This window comes from Atta colombica, unplaced genomic scaffold, assembly GCF_001594045.1.
Source record: "Atta colombica isolate Treedump-2 unplaced genomic scaffold, Acol1.0 scaffold9, whole genome shotgun sequence".
Classification (NCBI taxonomy): Eukaryota; Metazoa; Arthropoda; class Insecta; order Hymenoptera; family Formicidae; genus Atta; species Atta colombica.
In genome coordinates, this window is record NW_017259583.1 from 1,914,461 (window position 1) to 1,926,898 (window position 12,438).

General features: G+C 36.3%; 1 protein-coding gene across 1 annotated transcript in view; it reads left to right on the top strand.

Moving 5' to 3' along the window:
- Positions 1 to 2,716, top strand: part of LOC108693324 (vacuolar protein-sorting-associated protein 36-like) — a 3,126-nt gene extending 410 nt beyond the window's left edge. Inside the window, exon 2 of the mRNA XM_018202212.1 lies at positions 1,202 to 2,716. Within this exon, the coding sequence (XP_018057701.1) occupies positions 1,283 to 1,777 (495 nt within the window). The 5' untranslated portion in view covers positions 1,202 to 1,282 and the 3' untranslated portion in view covers positions 1,778 to 2,716. The remainder of the gene's footprint in view (positions 1 to 1,201) is intronic.
- Positions 2,717 to 12,438: the final 9,722 nt, after the last annotated feature.

A 12,438-nucleotide genomic window follows, 5' to 3' on the forward strand; every position in this document is an offset into this window, starting at 1 on the left:
TTTATAAAATATATTATAAATATAGAAATAAAATATAGAAAATCTAGAATTAAGTTATTTAAAATTATTGATATCAAAAGCATTAAAATAAAATTAAATTTTTATAAATTTTTCTTTTTTTTATATTTTTCACTTTCAGTTTTTTTTTTTAAATATGACAATATATACATAATATGTTTATTCCTTTAGTTCTTAATGAACTAAAATCTAACTTTTATTGTGTCACAAACAATTTTTCTTACGGAAATGGTATTTGATAGTGAAAGTATGATGGAAAGTATAGAATTGATTCTTATTGAGCATTTTATGTTTGTTGGTGTATATGAAGCTGATTTGTTATAGTGTCAGAGTGTTTTTAGATGTTGCAAATGTATACTTTTATACTAACATTCTATCGTATATAAAGTTATTTACAAATTATAGTGCAATAAAGATAAAATTTTAGCATAAATTTAGTGTAAATTTACTGTATACTTGAATATTTGAAGAAGTATCCATTTATTTTTTCCTATGATTAAAAACCGCGTAACTATCGAGGAATTTTATATCTGTAACTTGTTATTTAAACATAAATATTACAAATTCAAATATTGTCATTTACATCAGTTGTATGTTCTTTTGAATATGCCACAATGTAGGAATAAGACCCGATTGCGTCAACGTTACTTTGATTTTAAGCGAGGCTTAAAATTCTTTCTATCTCTGTCTCTTTTTGGCTTTAAAACGAGACAGATAGAGTTTTAAGTCTCGCTTAAAGTCAAAGTGACATTGCAACTGGGCCTAATCTAATATAGCGAATTCGATCTATATATATATATATATATATATAAATCAATTTCAGAAATCTCTATATATACCAGCTCTAGCTTTAGAATTTTTTACTAATATATAAATTCCAATATTTTGACTAAAACAAGATTAGTTAATTAAATGAAATTTGAGAGAAGAAAAATTTTTTTATAATTTACTAAAGTATTCTTACAACAAGTATTTAATTAGCTTTGTCAAAGATAATGTTATCGTCCTCCTTTCTAAACAAAGAAAAGGTATTACTTTATTTTCAAGCATAAAGAAAACAGCATTTTTTCTTTTTGAATGAAAAAATAATACTTTAAATACAAATCAATGTTACGATATTTTTCGTAGAAAAAGGGAGAAATGAAAGTTAAAAATGCACAAATAGGTCCATTTTGTGTTGCAGGCCAATGAATTGGCTGAATAACGAGGGAATATTAGAAAAGTGAAACAGAGAGAAATAGATAGATAGACAAACATCCGAGCCATGACGAACTCCGCGCCCAAGTTAGATAACGCTAAGGTGGATCGGCAGGCCTCGCCGAAGGTCGGGTATCAGTACCAACACAACCATCATCATAATCGTTCTAACAGTAAATCTTCGCCGTTCCTATACAAGAACGGTCGTCATACGGTTAGAAATGCTAAAGATGGACGGCAGAGCTGCAGCCCGTACAGCCCGTCGTCTAAAAGCGCGAGAAACTCGCCACAACAGCAACAGCAACAGCATACACCGCAGCAGCAGCAGCAACAACAACAACAACAACAACAACAACAACAACGTTGCGAGCAGCGCAGTCCGAGCAGCAGCCCGACCAACAACTTCTACGCGGGCGCCAAGTTCTCGGAAACACCATCGCCCGCGAGTGTGCCCAAGCCGCCAAGTCATTGGACGAGTAGATTGATGGACAGCTGCGGCCAATCGGATAGCTCAAGCGAACACACGAGGCAATTGCGTATAGTGCTGAACGTCCAGGCCTGATACCCAAAAACCAATGTATATAACAGCAACGTGCGAGGGGAAAAGCGGCGACCGTCAACAGCTCCGGAAGAATCAGGTACAATAGGGAATTATCGTCGATAAAATCATCGGCCGAAAAGACTGCGAGAATAAGAGAGACGATGATACCGACGATGATGAGAAAAAAATATGAAGATTATGATGACGACGATGATGGTGACACCGTGTGCGGTTCATATACACACGGGTTTTCGATTTTATCGCGCGAGTGGATACTCGTAATCCGTTCTTTACTCTAAGATACATCCAGCATACAAACTTCAAATCGTATATAAACTATGCACCGCGGGGGGGAGGGCTGACGACGCGATGCATCGGTGCGTCCCGATGCTGCGATCGATGTGTGCGCGCGAGAGATACATTATATATGTATATATATATATATATATATATATGCGTTCTGGAACTCCCATCACGCGCCATCATTGTGACAAAATGTAAGTAATACTGTATTTTAGATTATCGTATACCACTAACTTACAAAAAGGAACACAAGGAGAGCCTCACGTACATACATATATATATTATCTATACATCCGACACAGAAAGAAAGAATACATCCTCAGTCTGACGAGACGACAAGCGCGGATAAGCGAAGTTACGCTTCGCGACTTTTTGTCAAACGATGAACTTCAATATCGACGCGTTGAAAAAAAAAAGAATAAGCATCCGATGATTTTTTTCGTGACTGCTTTTTCCAAAGCGACTTTTGAAAGCTCGCGCTTTATGCCGTTCTCGAGACACCCGATGTTCAAATATGCGTTTTTTATTATCCCCTCGTGCTCTAATCGTTGACATTAGAGACAAAGATCCTAGCACGGAAATGCTGGACAAGCAATTATTTAATAGCCGCCCGACTAATGATCGTTATCAGTATACTTCTTTATTAACAGTTTCTTTCGCGAGCTTTATCATTTTGGTATTATGAATTGTAAAAAGACAGATGGCTTCGTATAAGAGATTTATTTCAGGCAGCTTTTTTTTTTAATTTCTGTTTACTTTTCTTTTTCATTTTTTTGTTGAAAATATTTTTTATTTTCTTGCTATTCTGCTACTCTCTGCCAATAGTTACTCTTTATGTGAGATAGGTGTATAAAGGTTTTGAGTTTCTTAATGCGTGTTACGCGAGTGGGTTAATTGAACGTGACCGACATAATAAGAAGGAAGGGGATCGGGAGAAATTTGAATGAGAGGCGAGGATCGAACGGTGCTTTGTTCGTTTCGCAAATGCATTATGATGATCATCATAATGTATTTGCAGAAAATTCACATTTCGACCACTCTTCTCGTGCTCTCGATTTTCGGCATGTTTCAATAAAATGAATTAATTGCATGTAATGTAAATTTAAGATTTATTTTTACAATAACACAAAGATAGAGAAAGAAAGAGGGAAGATTTGTCAGATTTTTCCGTTGAAAACGGAGTGATCACTGATTTATAATCTTTCTTATCTCGATTCATAAATTTTCAATCTATGTTCGTTGAGCATCGCGATGACTGTTGTTACATTTGAAAAATTCAAGTACTAACTATTCCAATGCTTTATTTAGACGCGGATATCGAGGACAAAGATTTTTAAGAGGGAAAAGAACATTAGCGTCGTGACTGTCATGATTTAAGTAACACCGGATTGTTTCTTCTTAGAACGTAATCGTAACCGTAAAAGACAGAATGACGACGATTTAAAGCAGTACACGGCTGCGTCCCTAAGGGACCGAGATTAATAAGTAAATTAAAAGCAGGAACAACCGTTAATGATGACTTAACCCGTCCTTGAAGAGTTGTCCTTTGTGCGAGTTTCTTGAGATCGTTTTTTGTGCTAACAGGTATAGGAAGAAGGGTAGTCTGAACTTTTTCATTGTTTACAATGCTTTACGGGCGCAATTGTTATATCAAACTCGCACCACACTTCTATCTATATACTGGACACAGTAAACGGACTTAATATATAATATGGTAACAATAATATGTAAGGGTAATAAATAACAATGGTAATAGTAAGCTAAGGCCTTAATGATATAATAGTGTGGAGAATACAATCGATTTGATATTGCACAATCAAATCGATAGTGTGGTTTCGTCAGTTTAGATTTAGATTTGCAAACTTTAAAATTTGTGTGTTATCTTCGTTTTTCATCATTTTTTTTTCTTATTTTGTAAGCAAAATTATTTCATGCCACAGACTGAGCAAAATTCTTTGACGTAGTATTTTAATTAATGTTTATTTTTTTTTTTTAAGTTTTCTGATAACATGCAATAATGATAACTTTTGCAACATTTATATCCACCTATTTTCTCTTCTTACATCAAATTGCTTTCTTTGGTAGACGATTAGTCTTAGGTAAGAATAAGTTTACGAGACGGGTATGAATGTGGGATGAGCGTGAATGAGTAGAAAAACGCAAAATCGACAGAGACCGATATCAAAACGCGCGATTTCGATTTTTTCGATTGCTCGCTCCGTATTTATAGTTTTGTAAGGTGAAAAATCTTCGGAACGGTGTCTAACACACAGTCGTGCGTTGAAATAATGATCGACTGATTTAATCTACATGTGACGTCGAAAATTGTCGAAGAAAGACATGTTTCTACACGGAGATAACGGATCTAAATTATTTGTCGGATGTAAATTGATCGAATGTGCGCGAAACGTTCTCTTTCATTTTTTTTTTCCATCCTTCTCAACATCGTACGCGACCGGGCTCAAGAGAGAGGAAATCAATAACTTCGGGATTAACATATGCGGAGAGAGTTTTGGCAACTCGCTTTCCGTTTGTCCTCGCAGTCCGATTTACATGCGCAAGAATTACGAATCGTCACAGCACAGTTTTTTCTTTTTCGTTTTTTACAGCTTTCACATTTAAAATTTAATTTGCTCGCCGTTCGCGGCGATAATGAATTCGTGCACGTGTCTTAACACGAGAATCGATGAAGGAGAACGAACTGATCGTGTCGGAATTTAATTTTACGTGATCGTACAAAGAGCTAAAAACGATTAAATTATAGAGTAGAGCGAGTGCAAATCTGTTTTGCATTACATTGCCTTCTCTTTTATTTTATTTTTCAATTCTTTTTCTTATTCTTTCGTGGGTTGGACAACAACACACTGCACGATACCGATTAATATCTTGGGAGGCCAAGATATCATTCCAGTATTGTTCCACGTGTTGTTGATCAACTTGCGATTGTAAATCCCAAAACCGTCTTTTGAAAAAACGTTGGATAGCGTAGTGTGTTAGTGCTACACAAACAGGGATCTTTAAAGAAGCGGTTTTGGAGTGACATTACGAGAGTTCATAATACTTCAAATGATGCATATACATACATAAAATGTGTATGTATTACACAATCTAAATTAAAAATTTGGCGGACTAATTATCGAAATTGTCAAGCTTGTTAATCTAATACTTAAAGTCTTGATCGGATTGGAACGATTCTAATACATACCCGCGTATGCACTTATTTGCACAGCTTCCGACTTGATTTGTAGCGAATAAATCAGCTCCTTGGACAGAATTGTATGGAATTGTCTATACCGTCGTTATTTGTATATTTTTTGCATTGCTTTTTAACGAAGCGTATTGCATTATTTTAAACGCCATATATAAAATTTGTGCTGTTATATTTTTTTTAAGCATTTATCTTTTATATATGTTGATTGTTGCTTTTCGTAGACGCTTTTTCCGTATATGGTTCGCGCGAACAATAGTGATTGTAGGAGCGGGCAAGTTGTTTCTATGAACAATTTTGAAAATCGTTTAATCGTAATAGGCTACAATAATAGGCTTTTTACTGTTACTTTAAGCTTTAAGAGCAGGAGTACAGAATCTTGTATAACGTATAATGTAGAAGAAAACGAATCAAAGCCTTTATTTCCTTTTTCTACAAAATAAAAGACTAGTGATTCTCTTGTGCTTTACGCAAAAATCTGTGCTCCTTAAGTCTTAAAAATGATGAATTGGATCATAGTCGATTAGTCTTTCGATTATAACTTTCAATTTCTTAAGAGCTTAAAGCTTAAAGAACTTAAAGCTTAAATAGGTTTATTGTAGAACGTGTGTAAGAGTCTTCGAGTCAGTCACGATAGCTAAGTCAACGCGATTAGAAGGAGAGATCTTGATTTTCGATCTTGACCGATTCAGAGTCGGATATATCGTCATGGTCTCAGAATTCGCGATAGATCTTTGGGACGAGGGAGAAAAACGAATTAAACACTGCCGTCCGGTGAAAGAAAGGGAGACAGAAGGATATATAGAACAAGTGAAAATGTGTGTATCTGTTGTCGCGAAGCGCCAGAATAACAATGTGTAAATATCAGCTGCGTGAACGTGAAAATTGTAACTTCGATAAGGAGAAGAAAAGGAGTATCTTCCATAAAATTCGATTGCGGATTGAACGGTACAAACGTTCTCGTCCTGTTTCTTGAAATTTCAGGAGCGCGCGTTGCTAAAAAAATTTGAATGTCGTGTTGAGAACCACGTGTAATCAGGATTTTCGGAGGACGATAATGAGCGCCAGACTCGATTTTTTTCTTATCGATCTTTTTACAGCGCGAACGTAGAACCGATAAAAAAGAATACGCGATGAGAGAAGGAGAGGGAGAGAGGGAGAGAGAGTGAGGCAAGAAAATCAGGAAATGGAGGAGGAAAGGCCAGAATGACAGAAAATCAATCATTTAACAAAGAGTCGATGGGAAATTAGCTGTGATGATGACTCAATAGTATTAACTTTTAATTGATAACACTAATTGATATAAAGTACATATATCTATATACGTATATATATTGAGAAATCATTTAATTGAACGAAATAATTTGATTGAATCAACTAAATCTTTTGTTTGGATATGGGCAAATTTTTTGATTGTTATAACAAAACAATAATTGTCATCATTATTAACGCTACTATGAAATTTTCTGAAATTAACAGATCAATCAAAAAATTAGTTATTGTAATATTTTACTTGTTTTTTATAACATAATTTCTCATCGATACAAATATATTACAAATTCAATGAATAAAATCGGTCAAAAAATTTTGTTTGATTCAATCAAATAGGTTTCTCAATGTATATACAAGTACACACACATGCATATGCGCATATATTATATAAGATTTTAAAAACTAGAGAAAAACCACAAAGTAGTTTAGGTATAATAAGTATGAAGATAATGATGTTTATTAGATGGATAAAGAGAAACATTACGGTAGATAAAACGAGCAAAAAGGAAGGGAGAGGGAGAGAAACGCTTTTTTGCATTTTCTCTCTTACTCTTACTCTCCCTTCCTCATATAAGAGAGAGAGAGAGAGAGAGAGAGAGAGAGAGAGAGAGAGAGAGAGAGAGAGAAAAATACAATATCTGTATTCTTTACGCTTTGATATTAATAAATGTAAATTTTTGATAGTGATATAAATCGGGGACGCGCTTGAAGATTCGAGGAAAGGAAAGATAAAAAAAGAAAAGATAAAGAAAGTAGATTAGTAAAGGACCCGAGCGTTTTCATCTCACGGCTTTAAAACATGATTCGTCATATCATGACTACAAAACATACATATACAAATATAGCTGATAATAATCGTAGTTTGTAACGTACTGACGCGCGTTAAGTCGTCCCGGAAGGACGAGGATTGATTTTTGACAGATTGATGTGAAGTGCTGAGAATACAAAGTGAACAGACTACACGAGTTCCGTTTCGAGGAACAAAACTGATTCCGAGTAAAATATTTTCAAGTGGCATAATAGAAAAAAAGAAACGACCAAATAGCGAAGTAATAGTTAATCGTAGACGAGGCGTCAAGTGGCTTCGTGAATTCACAATTCGCGGATCCGAATTCTAATTGCGCCTCACGTGGTTTTCTGCATTAATTATTAAAGAGGTCTTTGTCCACTCGAGTTCCGATGATCACTTCATCTGTGTCTTTACTTATTGTTCCAACGTGTAACAAATTAATCAGGACAGTTTAGATAGTAAAAAGGTTTAAAGCTTGTAGTGAAAAGTATAATACAAAGACTTTAAGGCCTGATATTAAAAGTGAATAAAAATGTGATCTCTACTTCCTCGAAGAGATCGAACACACATATTTATCGCGTGGATACGTGATATGTTTAAGAGAATTAGAAGTCCAAACAGAGGGAATAAAACTAAAGCAAATCAAAATCGCAGAAGTTCCTTGCACAGTTTATAGTTCTCTTGAATTATGAAAAACGTCTAAGATTGTTTAAGCAAACTCTACTTGATTCAAATTTTTCCGAAACTAGATTTGATCCACTTTGTAGTCTCGGTACTTCATTTCTGACTGATTATGTTTTAGGAGTTAAAACGTTTTGACGTGCCCTCTCTAAAATGATGAACCACATCAGGCTATGTTCAAAGTGTCCCTCTCAGATATCATTTTATCCTTGTTGTTCCGAATGTTAAACAAGAGAGTTAATTTTTTTTATTTCTGCTCTCTGAATTGGTGCAATAAGTTGAAGTGAAACGTATATTTGTTTTACTTTAATTTATTGCACCGTGTTCACCAGTTCAGAGAATGCAGGAATAAAAAACAAATAGACCTAAGGATAACATGATTTAGGGAACAAGCAATCAGGGAGTCTGAACGCGTCCTTAGACCAGGACATCTCTCATGGAACAAATCGGATTATTCCCTAGATTTCTGTTGTGTTTTCTAGAGAAAACGGAATAATTCTGATCGGAATTCATTCCGAATAATTTCATAATACGTATTTAGTTTTAGTTTTTTGCGGAAAAGAAAGAGAAAAAATGAAAAAAAAAACGATCGAGCGGTCATTGTGCGTGATCCCTGAGAAAAGCCCCGGGTTAGAAACGCCAAAGGTCACGAGTTTCTTTCATACGAGAAAAATTCGGTAGACGCGGAACGATTTATCGATCAACATTTAATTGTGATATTGTAATGTACAAAATCGCAAAAGGCTCGGGCTTAATTAATAATAAGGTCAGGTAAGACTTCCGAAGGTTGATTATATCATGAAGACAAACAAAAAAAGAGAGTATATAGAGTCGTTTTTACGACGAGTTCCGTTGTAACGTGCTCGCGCTAAGCGTGTTCTCGCGACACGAAAATCGATAAGAGCGATCGTGTGATCCGGATATTTCATCGATACGTGACATTTCTCCGCAACATTCTCCAGCGGTTGATATTTACCACATTGCTGTCACGAATTAAACGAGACCTTTGGCGCAAAATCGAAGAGACTGCGCTTGGTCGTTTCGTAATTAATTTCTTAACAAGCTTGCAATATTTTTTCGTGGCAATACATGTACAAAAATGCGAAATCTTATTTAGATTTCGTCTCGATAACGACACTAATTACTGACTAGTCATTTTTTTTTTTTTTTTTTTCGATAATTTTTTTGACAAAGACGTGAAATTATTATCGTCAATAACTGATTTAAGAATTTTATTATTTGGAAATTTTCGTTCTATTTCGTGATGAATCTAAAATCGCAGCACATTCGTCGTTCGAGCATATACACGAGGTATAATATAAAATTCTAATAGCTGTGTATGTATGTGTTTTGTGTGTGTGTGTGTGCGTGTGCGTGTGCGTGCGTGCGTGCGTGCGCGCGCATATTTTGCTGTATCTTCACTTTCATGTTTTGAAAGATTACTAATTCAGTTGATTATATGCCTGTGTTTCTTACCTGAACTTCTTGCATAGTTTATCTTTTTTTTCTCCAATGTAAAGAAAAAAAGGAAGAAAAAGACTGTGTATGAATTTTAGCTAAAAGGTGAACAGGCTTTATAACTATATCTTATCTCTCGCTCGTATTCTATTGAAACGCCATTAAAGAAATAGGTGATATTTCATTTATTCTTTCTCGGTCATGGTGAAGCAAACAGTAGTAGAAGTAGTAGTATCAGTAGTAGTAGTATATAGAGTAGTAATAGTAGTAAAAGGAAACGCAGTTGAAATTTCACGGTGCTTCTTACAGACTTTCCAAAACTTTTCGTACAAATACTTCTTACAAAAGTATACAGTTTTAAGATGAAGGGAGTCGCTTTGGAACTTTCGTGGAAAATCCGTCGAAACAGAGTTGATCGTTTTAATTTTAAATTAGGCTCCTTCGTAGACTTTCTGAGGAAACTTTCCTCTTTGAGCAGCAAACATCAAAGTGTTTGAGATGAACGGACTTAACTCTCGGTGATCCTTCGCAAATGGATTAGAACACATATACAGCTTTTTAGCAAATGATAACGTTTTCATGTAGGAAAGAGTAAATCACCTTTTTTAACGTATCTTTTATCCATATTTAGCGGAGTGTACGCTTTTTAAGAAAAATTTTGCAGACATAGAGACAAATATTTAGCATTGCGTGACATAAAAGTAATTTTTTTCTAATTTGTTTCGCATTATCTGCGAAAGAATGTTTTTTATGAAGAAGAGTGAAATGAACAGGTCGTTTATCACAACGGTATCGAGTCCATTCTCGTTCATCATCAAAAGCTTACTGCACACAGGAGTGAAGATAACTTTGAAAAATTTCGCGAATCTCCGTCGGAGGAGAGAACAATGCGAGCTATTTGAGCACAAGAGCGGGGATATTGAAGCTCATCGTGAACGAGACCAACGTGTTCCGAATCAGAGTTGCCGCGGAATCGCGACTCGTGGATTTCCCGTTTCTCGTTCATCGTTAACGAGAGGAGTGGGCCTCGAGTGGTGATCCGCGAGAGATCTGGAAACCAACCCTTCCGTCACTATACAAGACTCGCGTACACGTCTTATCATACCGAGCACAGGGACACAAACACACAGCCACACACGAAAACACTGTGTCGATTATTAATTAAATAAGCCTTAAATTTAGGATTAAGAGTTGACAGAGCGAAACGAAAAGAGAAGAGAAAGAGAGGAGGAGGAGGAGGAGGAGGAGAGAGAGAGAGAGAGAGAGAGAGAGAGAGAGAGAGAGGGAAAAGAAAGAGAATGAGAGAGCATTGTTTGTACATACCGAAGCACTCATGGTCCAACATTACGAACGATCCGCAGCTTCAAAAAGGCGCAAAATTCTCGTTTTTCTTTTTCTCCGCGATTATTACTCGATCGATTCATTCCTCGGCGATGACAGCATTGTTGTATTATACATTCCTTCAATCTTCTTTTTCTTCTCTCCACAAATTCTTGCCGTTATCGCATTCGACGCTAAATTACGCCCGTGCCTCTTTTTCGCATCGCTCACCGTCTTGCCCGACGTTAAAATCTGCGACGAAATTCCTTCTTCTTTTTTTTTTTAAATTAGTTTTTAAGCTTCGTTGTTACGGAGAGCAAAAGAACATAATTCGAGGCACAAACTTCTATCTCAATCGTTCCGCGAGTTTTTCACCTCGCGGACACGATTCTTCTCAGGGTCGTGTAAGCGCGTGGATGCATCCGTAGTCATCCGGAATCACTCCGAAGGACAAGTTAAAAATGTCACAAGACATAGAATTGCGAATTGGCGTTTACATATTCACGACATATTCGTTTTCGAAACCCGTCAGATTCTACAACTCTTTAACGATAACTGTGTTATTGATGGGTACTTTCCATTTGGTGACGTCAAATATTGTTCTGTCTTTGTAATTAACACAAATATCGTTCTGTCTTCGATACTCACGAAATACAAAGAAAGATAGAACGACGTTTGTATCCAACAATGTCCAGTTTCTACCAGTTAACTTTAATCTCGTTTCGACTTACTCTTCATCTTTTAATTCTTAGAATTAAAAAAAGCTGATGAAGATTAAGTCTTGAATTATGATTAAAATTAAACTACATTGGTACTGTTAGGTAGAAACGAGCATAAATGGAAAGCATTCAATCTTTCGTTCTCATGACGGGTTATTGGAGCGCCGCGGTCGCTTCCGGTCGCTTACGCGAACCCGTGCGTCAAAGCCGGTGAATTAGAAATCGTTCGATTAATTAAAAGACATCTCGAAGGGCTAATTAATTCGTTTATAAGTGGCTGGTGACACGTTTGTCGACACGTTTGTGGCAGGAGGGAGGAGTTCGTCACTTACCAGAGCGTTTCGCGCGCGTTCTCCGCCGGGGAAGACCCGTTGACGTGACAATATATACAATATATGTATTCTTTTTATCCTTCCTCCCGCCATCGCGTGTGAACAATTCGGTAAAACGGAGCAGCGCGATGCGACGATGCGAGAGACCCGTCAGGGGAGAGGATTAATTTTACGCGATTCATGCACCTCGCGAGAGAGGAAAGTTGCCTCTCCTTGAAACTAGAGACTCTTTAGTAAGAAGCTGGACATGAGAAACTTTTAATTGATCCGCTATGTTTTAACAATTCCTGGAAGAAAGAAAGATAGAGAAATAAATAAGAAAAAGGTAGAACAGAAAGAGAAAGAAACAGTAAATGTCTTTCTTTCTTGCAGATTTTTGTTAAAACTATTACTTTACATATACAAAACTGCGGTTCGTGTCCAGACTTATTGAAGAGTCTTTCTCTACTTGAAACATGGAAGTTGCTCCCCGTCGCTCGCACCGCCGAATGCGCCGCCGAAAGCGAGGAGAATTGTCCGCCAGTACGGCGAGAGAACGCATTGACTATTTGAGCGAATCGAGACCATGTACCTTGATATATATATATTATATAATATAT